This window comes from Fulmarus glacialis, unplaced genomic scaffold (assembly GCF_000690835.1).
Source record: "Fulmarus glacialis isolate BGI_N327 unplaced genomic scaffold, ASM69083v1 scaffold7791, whole genome shotgun sequence".
In the NCBI taxonomy this organism is placed as follows: domain Eukaryota; kingdom Metazoa; phylum Chordata; class Aves; order Procellariiformes; family Procellariidae; genus Fulmarus; species Fulmarus glacialis.
The window spans coordinates 67,861-89,521 of NW_009193260.1; the positions used below are offsets into that span (position 1 = coordinate 67,861).

General features: G+C 36.7%; 1 protein-coding gene across 1 annotated transcript in view; it reads left to right on the forward strand.

Annotated features, from left to right (window-relative positions):
* FILIP1L (filamin A interacting protein 1-like) overlaps window positions 1-20,687 on the forward strand; it is a 69,446-nt gene extending 48,759 nt beyond the window's left edge. Inside the window, exon 4 of the mRNA XM_009587372.1 lies at window positions 17,894-20,687. Coding sequence (XP_009585667.1) covers window positions 17,894-20,687 — 2,794 coding nt within the window. The remainder of the gene's footprint in view (window positions 1-17,893) is intronic.
* Window positions 20,688-21,661: the final 974 nt, after the last annotated feature.

Sequence of the window (21,661 nt, forward strand, 5' to 3'; positions counted from 1 at the left end):
ATATCACTCTCTGAGGAGTTCAGCTAAATTCACATTTTTTGTCATATGAAAAAAAACAAAGTAAGAAAAAAAGAAAAATCTCCCTTAGAACAACTAATTAAAGAAGATGACCTTGAATTTAATTTTTCCCTTCTCAAATTCTAGGCTGCGAGACTGAGTGGAAAACATTGTAACTAATCAGCTAACAACTTCTAACGACTTTATTATCAATAATAGAAAGGAACTGCCCTAACCCAAACCTTCCGCACATTCTTCTTGGCCATGAACTAGTGGACAAATGAAATATTTCACACAGTCCTGAGCGTCAGCTGGAGCCAGAACACATTAATAAGCTTTCTAAGTTCTGGCTATCACTAAAGTACACCAGTCAGACACGACGAGTCTGCACAACACGGAGTGCCTTATATGGCAAGGCAATGACGTAATGCTCCATAGGCTTGGGGCATGCAAAGAGCCTATCTCTCATTGTTTAGTGAGACTGCTGGAATGCTCACATCTCTGATGCTACAGCTGAACGCCTCACACCATGGAGCAATAGCTGACCCAGGATTTCTATAGTCCAGGAGCGCAAGGTAAGGGAGAGGGTGGGAAGCAAACTACTTCTGGCAAGCACTGGCGCTTCTTGCTTTTTCCTATTGAGATACGTTTTTTAAAAAGTCGCTTCCAAAAAAAGGGGTGAGAACTGAGAAACAATGAAATACCCCAAAACAGCACCAGGAAATCTAGATGATGTCTGGTTACTCGGAAGTAGGATGACTATTTCAAGCGTTAAAAACTGTATTTTGAACAATTCCTACAGAGCCAACAGATAAGGAATTAATTTAATGTTAAAGAAGGAGGTAGTTATGAATTACACACACTTTCCAAATGGTCGGATAAAATCATGACTGTATTTAAAGCTGTGGAAAGAGTCCAACTGTATTGTAATATATTAGGTAGAGCTACTGCCTCTTTATGCGGCATTTATATGCATATGCTATGTGTTAGTAGACATGTATGCACATATGTCTCTAAGCATTTACTATACTTTTGAGCAACTTTTACTCTAGTTTACAGAGGGATGTATAAATTGCCACAAACATTACTTTGCAATAAGATTATGCTATGTCTGAAAGAAACAATTGTAACTAGTTTAATTACTAACAAACTTTTCAACTCCTACACACTGCTTCCCTCTTCTGTGTCTTGTGTGCAAGTGTCAAATCACAGGAGGACAGAACTGTCAGATTTTGATGAAGAAACTTTAAATCCTGATCATCAGACAAATGATGAGTTTTTCAAAATCAGAAAACCCACTGGTCTCTTCGAGGCTTATTCTACAAGATGCTGAACAGTATTGCAGTTATTAACTCCAAAAAACAGAGAACGGAAAGCAGTTCTGATGAGGCACTAAGCATTTAGCGTGTTTATAATTCACATCTGCATAGCATATAAAACTACCCTGTCCTCTCCCTTGATTAAGGACCAAATCCTGTCAAATCCTTGCATAGGAACAACTGCAATTAAGTCAATTGTACTGTCCTACTTGCAAATTCAGACTACTAAGCATTGATCTCCAGAGTCTTATTTAAAATGCTAGTAATTTAAAATGTTAGAAAAGTTAGACTCCTTAAGACCTTTAAAATCAAACTCTTCTTAAAAGTAAAACATGTTTTTGTTGTATGTTTTTATTTTCCTTAATATGAAATCAAATCAGCATTAAATGTTAGGACAGCAGAAAGGGCTTTTTTTCCCCTTCATTTGATGTTTTAAATCCTGCAAAATTCTTGTTCAAGTATATATTTAAGAAAAATCAAAGCTGATACAATTATATGCATTGCTGTACTATCAAGCACACATGGATTTAGAGACTGAGTCAAAGTATCGTGTGTTAACATTTTTGTGACTTTTTTTTTGCTTTAAAAACCAAACAAATATTAAGTAGTTATTTTCCACATGCTTCTAGAAACTTAAATATATAAAGAGACATTTAATTTCAAAGATAATTCAGGTATTTGTGTATTACTAACCTTGGCATTTAGATAAAGGCAACATCAATGTTTCCAAGACAATCTTTTTTGTAACGACCAAAGTTTACACCTCTGTTGATGCCTTGAGTCTGCCTGGCTATAAAATTAGGGTGGAGGGCACTGGATATACATATAGAATGAAATGAATCCTAGCAACCAGAACAAATGTAAGTTTATAGTAGAAAACCAATACCCCAGATCAGTATCCTAAGCCCCTTACAATGTCTTCTGCTCATTATTCTGTCATATCTGCAGACTTGCAACCTATGTCCTAGCATTTTTAGATCTCTTTCCTGATAAATGATTACTTGGTTTCCTACATATCCTATATTCAGTGGATTTAATAACAAATACATTGTCAAGTTATAAAGTGGAAAAGTTAGCTACATTATGAAAAGATATGTCACGAACCAAAGTTAAGTAACAGACCTCAAAAAACGTGTCTGAGTAGAAAGGATAAGCTGAAGTCAAAAGACTACAATATGATGAAGAAAAAATATTCATAGAAATGCAACACATGGAATAAACATATATATTTAATAAAGGCAGTAACTAGGAAAAAAAGCCTACCCATAGGTAAGAGAACTATTTCAGCTCCTCCAAATCCAACAGAGGAGGGTAACATTTATCATTAATTACTGCTTTAGCAATATCCAAAGTACCATCTGTACTGTGAATGCTGCTAGCCTAATACAAATCATAACATCTATCAAAAGCCAGAAGAACACTATTTCCCCATAGTCTGTCTTCCTTAGATCAAAAGGGAAAACATTATTCACTTAATACTTAGAGGACCAATTTTGCTATCATTTGTACTGGTAAAAGTCCAAAATAATTAGACTGAGGTATAATGATTAAAACATCTCACTGTTGTTTCCTCCCCACCCTCAGCATTACACTCCTTTGTTTTATCAGATTTCTTAAATTGAGACTATCCAATTTTAAGCAATTAAAATGTTAGCTTAGAATCACTTAACAGTAAAAGGAGACAGTAAAGGAAAAGAATTATCATGTAATTCAGTCTTCAACAATTGCATTTCTTCACTTACATTTCTTTTTATAGGAACTTTTTACAACATCCAATGTAAAAAGAAAGCATTTTAAGAACAAGTATATCCTTCAGAAATGAAAGTCAACTTCCTATAAAACTGCATTGACCCTTTGTTCCTTCCCCGTCACTTCCCTTCCCTCCACTGACAAACGCTGCGTAACTGCTAACAGTAGAACTTTTAGAGATTTGACCCAGAAGACCAAAGGATATAATTTACGCTTATTTTATTTTCCGCATCAGTACTAGTAAAAATCAAGTTATTGCTTGATTTTTGCTGAGTAACAGCACTTTCATATTATTTACCTAATACTGTTATGAATTATCACATTTGCCATTGTCATGGGATAAAAAAACAGCTTGGTTTTACTCCCAATGAGTTTCCCCTTTGTGGCAGTTATTAAAAGGCTGGCACTTTTCTTCAGGAAAAATTCTCTACCAGGCGCAGTTTGGCATGGGCAAGTGAGCAGCCACTGCTCCTCTGGACCTCTCCTGCAAACAGCTTCTCTCAAATCCTGGGTGTGGTATTACCTGAATACAGTTCATTAAAGAAGCAATTAAAATATCTAAGTCAGAGAATCTTAAGGAGTTTACAATGTAGGAAGACGTATCTTAAAAAAGCATCCTATAAAATTTTAGTTCTAACTCATTAATAGTATTCCCCTTAATACTTTAGCCTGTCATCAAGTTGATTTGAGCTTAGAAACTATGCCTTACCAATAAAAATAAATTATTTTTAATTGTTTAGGTTTGTTTTTCTCATATTGAATGGATTCTGCCATGGCATCCTTGAGGTTTATGTTGAGCTTTTTTGAAGTGGTTGAAAGCTTGGTTAGTTCAACCATTCACTAAACTCTACTACTCAGATCCAAGAGGGTAAGAGGCATTGCTGAAAAATTCTAAATATAGTGCTCAGTCTTGTGATTTAAGTGAAGTAATGGACATTTTGAGTCTTAACACCTCTCAGTATGTTATGCTGATTTTGAGGTTTGCTGCATTTTCTGTCAGCGAGACAAAAATCACTTTGATTGCATGTCCAGGGCACCATGTTGTTTCTCGAAGGTCAGTAATAGCACTCATGCTGATAGACCAATGAAGCATGCTCAGGCATTCACAGCTTACTTTCCTCAAGTGTTCACAAATTCAAGGAAAATATATTTGAAGATCTTCTGTGGCAGTCTGCAGCCTCCAGTTAAAAACAGTACAAAACCAACACCTCCCAAAGCACTGCCTCCTCACCAGAACAACAGAACTGAGGTGACAGTGAAGAGGTGAATGTTCATGCAATAAATGAATGCTAGCTGAGCAAACACCCAGCGACATCAGTGTATAACCCTCCTTTAATAACAAAACAGAAAGCTTGGGGGTGAAAGTTCAAACCAACCTTGCTAGACAACATTTCAACACAACTCAAAGTCCTGTGACCTTGGTCATTCAAGTTGATAAACGCACATACTTTTTGCCTGTTGCAGAAGTCACCCTTTCTGCTACAGCTCATCGTGCATATCATGATGATGTTACACAACTGCTTGACTTCAGCCTCGAGCTGGGCAGGGGAACTATGGACAACCACCAGAGAGTGGCTGCTGATGTAAATAAGCAGAAGTTGAGCCATTTTGCTTCACACTGCATGCTTAAAGAAGCTGAGCGACCAGAGCCCACAACCACCTCACTGCTCATGCTCAAGCTTCAACAAACCTTTACAGATGTACTTCAGGTAGGGTACACAAAGCTTCAGTGAACAGGACTAAAAATGTGGATGAAAAAACCAAAAAACTTCTGACAAGAAAAACATTAACCTTGCATACACTTCAGGGATGTGAAACAATGCATCAACCAGATTTCATTGTCCTTTATAGGCTTCCAAAGGCCTGGGAAGGAACACAACAATGACACTTAAAAGAAATGATAGGTTAGAGTTCTTAAAGATCTGCCTTAAACCTAATATTCAAAGCAATTTCTTTCAAATTCATTGCAAAGAGTGGATTTAAAACTTTGTCTTTTTTTATTGGAGACACAAAGCTTATCTAGTGTTTGCATAGCAACTACTGCAATGAGAGCATAAAAGAAAGAGGAAAAATTTAAAAAATGAAGCTGCACGTTGCTACTACCATGAGAAAAAACACACAAGATTGCCTGTTTAAAAATGGAAAGTAATGCACTCATAAAACTCACATGTTAATTACATATTAGATTTGAGCACATGGACAAAACCATGTTAGAAGAAGTATAAGCTGACTGAATTCCATCAACTTTTTATGGATTTAATCAATATTCTGGTAAAATCTGCATAACTTTCAGTCATTAAGTCAAGTTACTAAGAAAATTAGGAAATTTTATCACCATTAAGCTCAGCTTACCTGAAACTAATGTCATGCACCACATTCCCAAACATGATTCTATTCTACTTAGCTACACAGAGATTTCTGAGAAGCAGCCTAATAAATGCCATAGTTGTTTTTGTTTTCAACTTCAAAATGCTCCCCCCAGTCAAGCACATTCCCAGCCTCAGTAGAGCCATTCTGTTTCAGATCCCTACCTAGAAAAGAGGAAAGTAAATTATATGAGCCTAATTTTTTTTTTTTTTTTTTATTTTGGTCACTTGAACCTGGGGGTACAAGAGGTACAACAGGGGCAGCCAAACACTGACCTAAGTATCTGAAATCCAGTGCTGAACATACTAACTTGGATGTAGGAAGGTGGAAAAAAAAATGCAATTTGTTAATGCTCAAAGCTGAAACATTTTCTTAACTTGCAAAATAGTACCATATACTCTTTCATATAAGGAGAAAAGTCTTTTCACTAGCAGCCCATGTCATTCCCAAATTAAATACTGAATAGGCTCCAATGAAAAGGCCACCATGAACCTTGGCAGGCTTAAAACTTCTCCTAAAATACGTGTTTCTAAAAACATACCTAATATATGAATGGGTATGTGCATTTGCTTGCATATGTGTAAGCAGAGCAGGGGGATAAAAAGCCTCTGAAGTGAAGTCAGCAAGTACAGCTTCAATATAGGTCAATTCAAGATAGATAAAATAGGCTGCCTATGAGGGTGGTGCGGAGATGACACCAACCAGTGGAGAATGTTTAGGCTTGTGCTAGGAGGTGCACACATTGATTCCCTCTTGGGAAAGCAGCAGACAACAGCTGACAAGAATCTTCAAGCTTACATATTTTGCTAACTGCTGTAAAGGAAGAGGGAAGAAAATGTAGCATGGTATACAAAGGAGCAGCCACTCTGGAAAGTGACTGCTTACCCTTGCTTTGTTCCCATCCTGTGCTTAAAGCTCTAGATGATTACTGCCATCTTTGTAAATAGCAAAATTCTCCTATTTCAATCAGGATTAACTGGCTGGGGGGAATCAGAATTTGACAAGGTAATATTTTATAACCTTTAAATGACCCTCTCATATACCTAGACTAATGCAGTTAACCAAACAACTAGCAAGTTCTGTCTAGAGATAATCGTGTCTTTTTATTTTCAGCATTTGAAACCATGTTATAAATTAATGATAAAAGCTAAGATGTATTACATCAGAAATACACTATACATGAAAGCATGCTACAGCTCCTTCATTTTCAGAGTGACATATGAAAATAGGAAAATATAACCTAAACATCACACACAGACCATCAGCTAAGAGGCAAGAAAAGAGATCAAATAGGGCATGTAGCCAAATGCCTTTCAGTCACATAACGATACTGAGTTATAAATCAATTTGGGGTACAATAACGAGGCAGAAAATGTTCAACTGAATCAACAGTTATTTGAAGAACAGGGAACACTTGAAGTCTAAAAGTCTTCATATGAAAGGGCAAGGGAAGCATACATGCACATGACCCTCCTCTTTCCTAAAAAAGCCTTTTTTCTCTGACAGTTTTTGAAAGGCAGAGAAAGAAAACTGGAAAACAACTAAAGATGGAAAAAGTAAGTATCTCTCTTGGCTTTAGGAAGACTGTTCAGACCAATTTTAAAAGAGTGTAAGAAAACATTGGTCACAGAATAGCTAGAACTAGTTAAATCCACTTTTTCATCCTAACAATTTAGGATCTTTTCCTAAGAAATAGAGAAACATTCGTTTTCCAAACCAAGCAACAGTTACTCCAGCTGCTGAACACACACGCAAGTAGCTTTAAAAAAAAAAAAAAGCACTGATTCTGGATACAAACTGGTATTGGTACTCTGAGTGGACATATGAATAAAGGACATGATTTTCTTTTCTGCTTAAGCAGGGCATTTGATCTTTAACGCAGTGAACTACCAAGGCTGCAGAAGAATAGAAAATCTTACTTCAACACATCCTAATCAACAGCTCTGAGAGTAAAAGATGTTCTTTAGTTAAACAATTCATCACAGGTGAAGAGGCTACTTAAATTATTATTTCTTATTTAAATTGTTATTTAAGTATATGAATTAAATCTATGAAGTAAACCTTGGTTAGAACTATAACCATTAAAAAAATTCTCAGACTATTATCTTTAGCTCTCCACTGTAGCTTCCTATCCTGTAGTCTAAAACCACACTTTAGTCCTGTTTGAAGAGGATCAGTTTGGAGAAACCATGTAAAATTAAATCCTGAAGAAGAGCACCTATGCTAAGGATTAACACACTTTAAACAAACATGCATTGACTTTGAACCTTTAGATGATTCACCAAGTGCTCCCAGGCCAATGCGGCCCTAGGTCCTACTGAGACAAGAGAAAACGCAAGTTCCAAACATCCCACACTTCAAGTCCCAACACATTCAGATATAAAAGACATACAGCAAGACATTTAGCAGGATTAGGACAGATAGCAAGAAAGTGAATTATCTCCCAGGTAGCAAAGTCCCCAGAACTACAGAACTTCAATACCTAGAACTGTACCCAGAAGCGATTTGTAATCCATCGGAATTAGTTTTAATACAATTTCTGAAGGTCACGTACTGCAAAACAGGAAACTAGCAGCATTCTTTATCACTCGTAGCTTCATATCCATGTTTAGCTAGTTAACCATGCTGCAATGCATTGCTACAACCTTTCTTTCACCTGTGTCCTCCAAGATGAAGTGCTGGCCAAGTCCACCTTAGAGAAAATGGACACCCTCACATTATCAGGTCTACAGGAAAAAGATGCATATTTAGCTTCAAAGTGAAATCTGTTTGATATTAGTGTTATTACTGCTCTCATTACTTCCAGTCTTGACTACTAGAAAAAGTTGCGACTGTATCAGCAAACCTGATTAAAGTCTTTTGCCTATTTGGAAATCCTCAACTATACTGCTTCATACAACCCTGCATCAAGGAAAATTTCAGTATCTCACGCTAAATTTGCAGTAACAATTAAGGTTCATATTTTCTGCCAAAAAAAGGAATGGTGTGCCACCCAAGCCCAGTCTTCAAACACTCAGAGTTTATTACACACATACACAGAGCTACTTCAGGAAGTAAGCAGACCAGAAAAAGGACTTACTTTTGTCTTAGGATGTATGTATATAATAAAGATTTTACGGATATGAACAGGACCCTCATAAATTCATGGAATTTTATCCTCCTGCACAGGAGTAACACCACCTACGTCATTCCAGAGGAATGTTTGTCCAATTGTTTTTAACTAGCCCCATTTCTCCAAATGATGGCAAACTCTCAGTCTTCCCAGACAGTCCCAATCAGTACTAAAGTACCTTTATTTAACTTACAGTGTTTAATCTATGTGGTTCTAATCACAATTTCAGTACATAAATTCTTGTCACATGCACTGAGCATGTGGAGAACACACTGAAGTTTGCAGCCGACTTCCACCTGTCTAAAAGCAAGTGGCCACTGTATGATTGAACCGCTTACCCAGGACTGGCAGCAATGAGGAGGATGTCTTCAGTTCAACAAAGGAAGCGTGCATGGCAGTATGGAAAGTTCTAAATTTTACCGCTGCTGATGACATAATATACAAATAAGGCCACGGCTAGCGTAAGAGATAGTCATAGTGCCTATTCTGCCCATGAATGAAAATGTGGCCCCAGACATTTATTTCTATATAAAACGTGTGTTAAAATTGTTTTAGAGAACATCCAGTTCCTATAAATGTTATGGGAAAATGACATTTACAACTAACCAGTCTCCTCTGAATAACATGATGTGTTTTTGTTGGCTGAGTGCCATTTTCTGTCATACCAAAAATATTAACTAATTGAAGTTTAAGAAGTTTGTATGAATTCGATCCTTGCACAATCATGCCCAGTTCTGGTCAAGACAGCAGCACTAGCACTGCCCCAGGTGAATCAGATACCAGAAAAGCACCTATTCTCCCAGCTGCCCCCCAGAAAAAGCATCCATAAAACAGAGGTCCACCTTGAACCTACACACTATGATGGTATATACAGAATAAAAAAACCACAATCAAATTAGACAGGATTTACCTATTGAAATTGCTTAAAGAAAACCCAGGTTGTTCTCTTAATCTAAAACAAGTATTATCATTAAACTGAAAAGTGTAAAAAGATTACTTAAGGGTTACAAACTTAAACAGAGCTGAAACAACTGACTCATTCAGGGAATCAAAATGCCTGCAAACTCCTCAGTCACTTGAAGTATGCAGATTAAATAGCCAAGACAAAAACTCAGCCCTCCAACTATTACACTTCCATCAACAGTAAACACAGCATGGCAGTGATAACTAAGTAGTATTTGCCTCATACAAACTAAACACACATGGCTAGGGTAATCAGTGCTAGTAACAGCCTGACCAGAAATTTCCAGAACTTGGGCAAGCTGGACTCCCTTGTTTGTGCCTAATTTTCCCAAAGGGAATGGGGAGAAAGTAGGCAGGGCTCTAAAAGACAGTTTCAGGAGCTCAATTAACTCCTGCTACAATTTTTCACTTGCTAAATCCCAGCAGTAGGCTGCAATGGTAACGATTACTGGTACTGATACTCCAAACAGACAATGAAAACACATCCACCTTCCCATGGAGGGGAAAAAAAAATAATGGAAGAACACTGTCCTGTTTATCTCTGTAGTTTTGTAACACTGGTGATTTTAAAAGCTCAGTAACTGTGGTCAAGCAATAATGTTCTATCAATAATGTTTATAGTATACATTTAGAACAAAACTCAGGTTCATAAAGACACAGGATCTCTTCATCAATTTAACTTGTTATCATGCAATATCAAATATCAAATCATCAAATGCAACATTCCAATGACACTGTCATTTAAAAAAATCACAAATTATAAAAAGCAGTAGTTGTCTTGGTTTATTTTGCGCAGTTACCATCCTATTAAAACCTCTTTGGGTTAATATTAATTCTCAAAATAATCTGTTACAGTGAGTCAACACTGCTTTTCCATTTTAATAAATCTGAAGTTCAGGTACAAAATTTTACTTGTTAAAGATGAAGAAAAGACAAAAGCAAGACCTGGATTAGTAACTAAGAAGTTCTGCCTCAGTCTTGTTGCTTTGACCCCTGTACCACATCTCTTGTGGTTCATCTTTCCATTTCCTTCTGAAAGCTTTCCATCTGCAAAACTATAATTTCCTGGCTGACGTAAATTTGAAGAGTTCCAAATTCTGGTGTTGCATCTGAAATTACTTGCATTATTTCCGACTTTACAGGCAGTGTGGAGAGATGGTGAGAGAGATGGGGGGCGGGGAATGAACAGGCACTATGGTAATACGAAAAAATCCCAAATTACTAACCAACAAAACCCATTCCTGTGAGCTGATTAAGTTATTGATGCATTTAGATTCAGAACAGAAGAGGATTAACAGTCACGCTACATGCACAATTATACACCATTGAAATGCCAACAGTAATAGATACCGACTTCAAAGAATAACTGAAATAGCTGTTAAATCTAGAAAGAGGGAAGAAGAAAGAAGAGTGCATCTCAAAAACAGTGACACATCAGCGTCCAGCTCACAGTTCATTGTGCCATGTTTTCTAGTAGCTGAACTCTGGGACCCAGAGTTTTTAAGGCCAACTTCAAGTAAAGCTCACTAATATCGTAGTCCTGTCAGGTCAACGCTCATTTACAATTGTTTTTCAGGATATGCAGTCAAGGAAAAAAAACAAAAACAGAATAAAAACCTGCCAACAATTTAATAGGCTAGCACTTCTTCACTCCCACCTAAAAGTCCTGCACCTTCCTATCATAATCTCAGACGTTGCGGATGGCTGTCATTACAAGATTAGAAATGAACAGACAGAATTAATAACTATCACATTGCACATTTGAACACTTACTGGCACAGAAAACATTAACACTTCTTACACAAAACTGATGTTTTGATAGGTGATTTCCTAGAACATTTAGATATGGAAAGAATATATAATTCAAGACAAAATTATTTTCTTAAATTGAGGTTTCATGGTAAAACAAAACTGAATTTCAGTGCTGAATTAAAATTACTCCAACTAGAACTGAATGTTACTCCAGTCTTAAATCTTAAATTAACCAAATTTTTAATTTGTTAAAAATTTCTCATGCCATTTACTGTCACCAAATCTACACAGGATTTCATAACATTTATGAGCACCAATATCGCTATATCACCAGGAAGAATTTTCAGCAGCTTAGTAGTTGTGAAATCATGGTCACAAACAACGTTACTGTTCCAGATTAATTAATTTTTAAAAGAATATATTATCTGCGTATGTTTACTCAGCATCACAGCTAAATACATCTGGTTATCCATTTGAAATTTTGCCCAAGTTAACCTAGAACTGGCAACACCATCATATATGACTTTTATTTAGACTTGCAAAGCAAGTCAGCATTTTAAGCATCAGATAAAACAATGATTACTCTGTGGTAGTTTGTGGAGTAATAAGCAGAATTCACACACCCCTCATTAAAAGAACTCATTTTATAAAATAAATTTCCTTATCAGGAAATTTGCCTTACACACAGTCTCTTGCAGTTGAGACGCGCTTTGTGGAGGCTTGCATCCTAGTATAAACTAATGACTTAAAATATACATATATAAATAACATACTGGAAAACAAATTTTAAAATAAGTGTTTGCATTCTGTTGGGAAGTGCTGACTGATTCAGATAAAGCCAACAGATTACACAACAGCTATGGTATGTTGTTGTTGCTGTAATTTCAAAGGCTTTTGACTTTCTTTATGACAGGGGGGAGGGAAGAAGCATCAATAAAGATAACAGGGAGCCATAAAAGTAGCTATAACATATGTCTTCATAAAAACTACACATCAATAAGTAAAACTGTAGGCAAAGAGAAAAAAAAAAAAGCATAGCTACCCCAAGACCAGAAAGCCATTTTAACAAACCAAATTTTGTTGCCATAAATTGTGGAAGGCATAGACAGACTGGCCTTCTTCCAAAAATAAATATTTAACTTCATTGGTGTAAAAAATACAACAACTTGTAAGATTTACCAGAAATGATGAAGCATGTTTCTTCTCTTATTAAAGGCCAAACCATGGCTTATTGCTAACTGGGAAGAATGCCTCAGACAAAGAGGCATGACTTCATCCACTTTTAAAAGCTTTCAGCTTAGTGTTTTTATTTGCATTAAACAGGGGGAAATTCAAACACTTGTCCAAAAACTTTAGAAGCACGTCTCCCTCATGTTATAACCTGTAGAACCTCTAGTAAGCCATCTTTTACCTGGGGAAGGGTGAAGAGCACATGAGCTAGATAAAAATATGTATCTTTATGATTTACCAAAAAAAAAAAAAAAAAAAAAATATGCAGATCACAGACATTCAAAATCTCAGTTATTTCTGCAAAATGATCTGATAAAAATCAAGATATTGATAAAGTGTATACTAAAATCTCCTCAATACTTTGGTGGAAGGAATGATAGAAGTAGAGCTTTACAAACCAACACCTATTTCACTTGCATCCTTAAAGAACACAGCCTTTTCTAAAGTTGTCATTACAAGATTGCTTAAAGAAAAGTCATTTTTATTCTTATTATAAGAATAATGATTCATTCTAGAACAAACTTAAAAAATTAAAAAATAAGGATCTTGCAGACTCAGTCTCCCATGCTTTCTTTAGTTTCCCTAAAACTCAAAGGAAAAGCAGCCCCCTTAGAATCCTGTAAAAACATAAATTAAACAACATCGATGTAATAGAGGTCCCCCCATGACAACTGAAAACCCCACTTAAAGACATAATGATATCACATGACACCAAGATGACAATGAACTGTTTTGGGAGTCCCCACATCTTGTAGAGAACACATAGCCATTATGTTGCTAAATATAATGTAGTGTGGCCGGAGTGATATGCACTTAAAAAAAAAACCCTGGAAAACAAGGGAAAACAACTACCTGAAAGGAGGTTGTAGCGAGGTGGGGGTTGGTCTCTTCTCCCAAGTAACAAGCGATAGGACGAGAGGAAATGGCCTCAAGTTGCGCCAAGGGAGGTTTAGATTGGACATTAGGAAAAATTTCTTTACTGAAAGAGTGGTCAGGCCTTGGAACAGGCTGCCCAGGGAAGTGGTAGAGTCACCATCCCTGGAAGTATTTAAAAGACGTGTAGATGAGGCGCTTAGGGACATGGTTTAGTGGGCATGGTGGTGTTGGGTTAACGGTTGGACTTGATGATCTTAGAGGTCTTTTCCAACCTTAATGATTCTATGATTCTATGATTCTAAGACAACATGATTGAATGCATGGTATTAACACCAAGAAGCTATAGTATGCATACTGAGGAAAGCGATTACAGTGAGCAGAGGAGAGCTGACAAATACAATTTCTTTAAGGAAATAAAAAAGCAGGCAACTGGTATTGCAAACAAGTACAATAGTAAGCCACAATAAAGCAGTCATTTTTAACAGAAGCTCTGAAGTAATAAGACACTGCCCTGACTCTGTTTAACTACCTAACATTCATGTTCATAAAAACAATTTCCAATGCCTGTTTTTGCTGGCCTGGATTCAGAAAGGGTTCTTGCAGTTCTATAAAGTCAACTGCTTGGAATTATCTGTGAAAGCTTTGCCTAAATGATATACCTACCTTTGCCTAATGTGAAATTACATGATCATGAAATTCAACTGGAAATGAAAATGAAATATTTTATTGGATAGGGGAGTGCCTGTTCTTTTTTTTAATTATTTTTTTTTAAGCCAACTTTTTTTGACCTTTGCGTATTTTTGGTAAAATTGCTCTCTCAAATACTCTGGATACTCTTCTTCAGGAATAGAGTATTTTGAATGAAGTTAACACAAAGTATTTTTATTCTGTCACAAAACTATGCAAAATATCACAAAGTGCTATTATCAGTTACAGCACTTCTTCAATTAAACATGTAATTTGCCTTAATTCAAATTATATACATAATCAAGCCCTGACCTGCAGAAGTCAGGTTCCTCAAAAAAGCTGACCAAAAACAAGCGATGAATTTAAAACAAACAAACAAAACCAAAACAAAAAAACAAAAGCCCCAAACATTTTAGGGTCCTCTTCCATTCCTAAGTGCATGTGTGCAGACACAGTTGCTGTGACCTACTGAACCATGAAACAGGAATTCAGCAGCCAAGGAAAAATTCTTCTGCAAATATTAACAGACTTCCCAGTTGACTTCTTACAATATCAATCTCAACTCTGTCCAAGAAATCATTATCTATCCAGCACTGTTGAGGGCATTTTCTGTATAGGAATACATTAATATTTCTGTATAGGAATACATGAATAAGCATACAGTCATCAAAAACAAGTGCAAAAACTTATTTAACCACACAATATCAAACAAATATACCATGCTTAATACATCCCTTTTTTCTTTTTAGAAACACATTAAAATCCTTTAACTCACAGCTTCTGCACTATGCTCCATAACTTAACTTCAATGGAGTGATTTTATAAAAGTATTTTTTCAAAAAGAAATAGATCTCAAGGGTTAGAAATATTTGCTTATATTTCTGTTTGAATCTTAAAACTGCATTTTATCTTTTGAATAAAGGAAACATTTTTAAATACACTAAAGTCTTTTGGCATGACCAAAGAAACAGAATCTCTTGAAAATCCTTTTCAGTTTATACAATGGTCCAGGTCAGATACCAATAGTTTAGGCACTTGTGTTCAAATAACCCTTGCAACACAGACTTGATCAGAGATTGGGTTAGACTACCTCACTCAAGCATTCAGTTTGGGCTGGAACCTCAAGTGCTTTGCTGAAGCAAGTCTTAAGCATTCCAGATAGCTTGAGAAACGAAGTTATAGAAGAAGAAAAAAAGAGGAGAAGACAGAAAAAAATACAAATTGTAGATAGACTGATGCTCACTGAAAGGACTGCTGGGATTATTCACTCCAACATTTGTCAACTGATTTTATTTATTATTTATGCACAATTATCTTATTTGCATCATAAAAAATTATGCAGCATTCCTATGAAAATTACAATTGTTGGTTACTATTTGGTCTCAGAGTTTTCTTTCTAAAGAAATTTAAGGGGCATCACTGGAGCATTACAGTTTCATTTGGCCAGAGAGATATCAACTAGTGAATACAGAAGTGTTGGGTAAAACACTGATTAATTTAGGTGTTAATCACCTCAGCTAAATTTGCCTTACAAAAATAAATTATAATGAAGCAAGCTAAAATAAATCAAATGCTAATAAGCCCAAGTCTATTTTAGCAGTATTAATATAAGATGTCTTAACTTCATGCACACACAAAAACTGAGTTCATTCCAAATGAAATTGTTAGTTATGCTTCTGTTATGTTTTATATCTATGGCAACGGTAAATCATCAATTGAACTTCACTACTAAAGCATTTAGAGACAAGGGTGGGGAGGGAAGAGAGATTTTTACACTAAAAAGAATTCAAACTGAAATTAGCACTGAAAAGTGGACAAAAGTTTATACACCAACAACACAGTAAAAAGCTGCCTTTGAAGATGGCGCAGTCTTCTCCCTATTTATTTGTTCTGCCAACCAGCAGCATTCCTTCAAGCTCCTTTCACAAACCTCTCCCTCTCCACTTATACCTTTTCATGTCTGTTTTCTCCGTTATGTTAATTGACTGTTGTAAAGAATTTGGGGCTGCTCTAATTCTTTGATATCAACTGTTTATTGCTACTTCCCATTCTGTCAATTTTTCATATAAAGCATTTCATTACATTCAATATAACACAGCTTATGCACTAAAATAAAAACAGTGGGGATGGTGAAGGTGTTTTAAGAAATTTCATAGTCATAGACTTCTATACAATACCACCATTAAATCAGACAAGTCTGATGGACAGTTGTAGAATGGCAAGACATCCTCTCTCCATGCGGGAAAACTACAATGCTGCCAAAGGGGATGTTGCTGAGGCAGCCTATTAAATGCCCAGAAATATATGCCTCCAGTCAGTCAAAGAGCTGTGCAAAGGAGGCCGTTATCTGAGCTCTTCCTGAACGAAAGGGATGGCTGCAACAGGAACTTGTCAGTGGGAAGCTGTAAAGACTCACTACTTGGACAAGGGCATCACAACAGTGACTAGAGACAAATGTGGAACACAAATCTGATGTTTCAGCAGCAACTTCTAGTGAGTCATCGTCATATTTCAGAGGGGGGAAAAAACTAAAAAAAAAAAAAGCAAGGGGCCTCAGCTAATGAATGCTGAAGCAGTCATTTTGTGCAAGTACAGTTCTGATAGGCAATTCATTTCCCTCATATAATCTACACAACTGGATACGTACCATACATATGAACAACGGTGAAACATACAAATTCTAATACTTTATCACTTCTATCTAGGCTTTTCAGACTTTTCTTTAATACTAGAATATAGTTATAGGTTGGCTGTGGGAAAAATCTAATTGAAAGGAGGCAAATGTGGTGGCCAAACCTAATCGTACCTCAGACCAACTCCACAAACATCTCCCTGACAAAGTAGTCTACAAAAGAACCTAATTATTTGAGGTATTCGGAGGTTTCTTAGGATCTTATATAAACAAATGCACAACCTTATACCAAGTCTCTAACAAATTAAGTATGTTGCATCTTGGTAAAGACTGAGTACTAATATAAACTTGTAAAACTCATGTCGGAAAACCATTATGAAAACCCTCAAGAATCATGTAAAAGCAGGGTTGCACTTAAGTATATCTGCAAGTTTTGGATATAAGACCGAATCAAAGCCTAACAAACAGCAAGACATTTGGGCTTTCTTAAGTTCAAAAGGCACAACCTGAATACCTGTTTATCTGCTGACTGCATTTTTTTTTTGTGTGTGTGTATAATACAAGGTCCCAAGGCCTGCATTTTCACTGAGGATTGACTTACCTACCATGTTTAGTTTTGCTCTGATGTGCTGCTTAGAAATTGACATTAGGCAGCCTGTCTAACTGCCTAGTGTGGCTACATTTCCTTCACATACTTTAACATCCATAAGGTTTAATCATAAAACATCACAAATTATCAGGATGGTTTATAAGTAACTTAAAGGCATTAGGAGGTTTATGATGCTGTAAATTATACCTGCCCTTGAGGGCTGCACTGATTTAACTTCTCAACCACTATGATAATCACGTTTCTTAGGAAAACCTGCATGAACATAGCTACCCTCAGCAAACAGCCAAGATCAGTGTTGTTCCAGAGCAGAATAGCAAAAAGTTGTGTTGCACTGATACCTGCCAAAAGCTGAAAATGTAATCAAAGATGCATAATTACTCAAGTTGTTAATTCTAAGTGATCATATTGAAGTGTCCATTACAAAAGAAATTCTGAGTAGAAAGTAAGGTCTGTGGGCCCCACGACACTACAAGCAGACCTTTCCTTGTAGTTAAAAGTGGATGTTCATGCACATCTGGCAGAGATGTCATGATATTTCAGGTGTGTTTTTAAATGTCCATTCAAATGGCTACAAAATACAATATTATTTCCTCCCACAGATTGAAAAAGCTTCTTGAACAAGAAACAGCATATCAGGCAAAAAAAGAGAAGGAAAGCAACAAGAAAACAGCTAAACTGAAAGAAGAATTGACTAAACTGAAATCCTTTGCTTTAATGGTGGTGGATGAACAGCAAAGACTCACTGAGCAGTTGAGTCAACAAAGTAAAAAAATTCAAGAATTAACCACTTCTGCAGAGCAAACACATGAGAAGCTGGCTTTTGCTGAAGCAAAAGTTCAAGAAGAGGAACAGAGAGCCAGCAGGCTGGAGGCTGAACTTCAAGCCCAAAGCAGTAAGATTGCCCAGGACCAAGAAGCAATGATGGCCAAACTAACCAATGAAGACAGTCAGAATCGTCAGCTCCGGTTAAAATTAACTGCTCTCAGCCGACAGATTGATGAGCTGGAAGAGACCAATAAATCTTTACGAAAAGCAGAAGAAGAACTGCAAGACCTAAGGGATAAAATAAATAAGGGAGAGTGTGGAAACCCCACACTTATGACCGAAGTGGAAGAACTACGGAAACGACTGCTGGAGATGGAAGGAAAAGACGAAGAGCTCATAAAAATGGAAGATCAGTGCAGAGAACTTAATAGAAAGTTAGAAAAAGAAGCATCACAGAGCAAGAACCTTAAAGGGGAAGTTGACAAACTCAACAAAAGAATTATGGAGCTAGAGAAATTAGAAGATGCTTTCAACAAGAGCAAACAAGAATGCTACTCCCTGAAATGCAACCTAGAAAGAGAAAAAATGTTAACAAAGCAGTTGTCCCATGAGCTGGATGGCTTAAAAGCTAGAATTGGTGAGCTTGAAGCAATTGAAAGCAAGTTAGAAAAAACTGAGTTTACGCTTAAAGAAGATTTAACAAAGCTGAAGAGTCTAACAGTGATGCTTGTGGATGAAAGAAAAACTATGGGTGAAAAAATAAAGCAAACAGAAGAAAAGCTGCAAGCTGCAACTTCTCAGCTTCAGGCAGAACAAAATAAAGTGATGTCCGTTACAGAAAAACTAATTGAAGAAAGTAAAAAGGCACTGAAATCAAAATCTGATGCAGAAGAAAAAGTGTCCAGTGTTACAAAAGAAAGAGATGAACTGAAAAACAAACTCAAAGCAGAAGAGGAGAAAGGAAGTGATCTTGTTTCCAAAGTGAATATTCTAAGAAAAAGACTTCAGTCACTGGAAGCTGTTGAAAAAGAGTTTCTTAAAAATAAACTTAAGGAGAGTACTAAATCTAGCACCTCCTTGCAGCAGGAGAACAACAAAATCAAAGAGTTGTCTCAAGAAGTTGAGAGGCTTAAACAGAAGCTGAAAGAAATGAAGGCTATAGAAGATGATCTTATGAAAACTGAAGATGAATTTGAGTCTCTAGAACGAAGATATGTCAATGAAAGGGACAGAGCCAAGCTCCTATCAGAGGAGCTGGAGGCTGTGAAAATGGAAGTGGCTAGGTATAAATTAACAGAAAAGGCAGAGTCCAATCAAGAGCAGCGTCTTTTTAAGAAGCTCAAAGAAGAGGAAGCAAAATCAAGTCATCTTTCCAGAGAAGTAGATGCACTGAAAGAGAAAATTCATGAATACATGGCAACAGAAGACCTAATCTGTCACCTCCGAGGTGATCATACAGTCTTACAGAAGAAACTCCTCCATCAAGAAAACAAGAACAGGGAGTTAGCAAGAGAAATGGAAAGCCTCAAGAAAGAATTGGAGAGGTACAGACGCTACAGCAAGAACTTCAATGGTTCAGCAAGAACTTCCCCCAGTCTCAATGGAAGGAGAATTTCTGATTTGCAAGTTTTTTCTAAAGAAGTCCAGACAGATCCAGCAGACAACGAACCACCCGATTACAAAACCCTCATGCCTTTAGAGCGAACAGTCATAAATGGGCAGCTGTATGAAGACAGCGATAATGAGGACAAAGACAACAATGAGGGGGAACAAACAGTGTCTTTCAAAAGCAACTCATCTATTGCAAATGCCGTGAACAAAAAATTATGGATCCCTTGGATGAAGTCCAAAGAGAGCCATCCTCAAAACGGAAAGATTCATACAAAGCAAAATGGAAACTGTGCACAGACTGGAGACCTAGTGCTAAGCCACACACCTGGCCAACCTCTTCACATAAAAGTAACTCCAGACCATGGACAGAACACAGCAACACTCGAAATAACTAGTCCTACCACTGAAAGTCCTCACTCCTACACAAGCACAGCAGTTATACCCAACTGTGGCACTCCAAAACAAAGAATAACCATTATTCAAAATGCCTCCTTAACACCTGTAAAATCCAAAGCAGCAGAAGGTTACATGAGTCCAGAGCAAGTAATTTCTCCTATTACTATGGCTACTTTTGCAAGATCTCAAACTCCTGAATCATGTGGTTCTTTAACTCCTGAAAGAACAATGTCCCCTTTGGCTTTACCAGGCTCAAGTTCTCAGGAACAAATACTCTCCTCAGAGCCTTTGGAAATGGGAGCCAAGCACGCCATTTTTAGAGTATCCCCAGACAGGCAGTCGTCATGGCAGTTTCAGAGATCTAACAGTACGGGATCAAGTGTAATAACTACTGAGGATAATAAAATCCACATCCACTTAGGAAGTCCATACGTCCAAGCTCTCACCAATTCCAAGCCCATCAGCCCTTGTAATCCGGTGCAAGACAACAGAACTCCAGCACTAGCTAATGGCCTACCCAGTAAGCCCACCAGTAAAATCACCAGCAGTATTACTATCACACCAACAGCCACTCCTCTCTCACGGCAATCACAAATTACAGTAAGTAATGTCTATAACTGACCCCCATCCATGCTGACACCCTTACCAACAATCCATCCTGTTTTGCATCCCAGCAAGAATTATTTGGAACAGCCCCCTTACTTTCGGAGAGATCTGTGCATGAACTATACAACAGTATATGGAACTAACGTTAAGTTTTGCCTGCTTAGTGTTATCAAGTGTGCACTTACTGTATATCTTCTCATTGAAATACAGTTATGTAAAATATTTAGTCTTGCACTTGTATAAATGCATCTTTATGTATTTCCATTTTCAAAATAACTCACATTACTTTTGACTGCAACTTGCCGTGGTAAAATATTTTAACATTACAAAAACAGTAAATAATTGATTATTTTTATCACTGCTTGCAGAATATTTTTGTTCGTTATGTGTGGTTTGTATTTTTTTGCATGTACGGTAGAATTTGAATTAAGCCATAATATTGCCTGCTAACTTCAGATAAGACTGTATTCATCATCTTCCCCGCTATTTCCCAACTCCTCCTAGCCCTCTCATTTCAGATACTTATCAGTACATCACACACAAACACTCAAAATATTATGTATTGTATCTCATTACAAATTTATGATGCATACATGATATGTTCCAGAGCACAACCACCACTTTTCCTCCCCATCTTTTCATATGCTGTTTGGTTAAAACTGTTTTTAAACCTTCCTGTAAACTTTTCTTGTAAGTGAACTGAGTTCAGAAGTTTATATCACAAAATGATTCTCCCCAAAAAAGGCAAGCGTTTTTTCCAATACAACAGAAAAACTGCTATCGTTTAGGTACACTATAGAACAATAAACAGCAACACTTACATTCCTGAAGGATAACTCAGAAGAATGGATTCACACATAATATTCAAATTTCACCTAAGCTCCTAACCATCAATTCAGCATACAATATACATCACACGAGTACACTGAATAAGAAACAAGATTAGCAAACTATGGCACACCTTCATGTTTTTCATATAATAGGCAGAG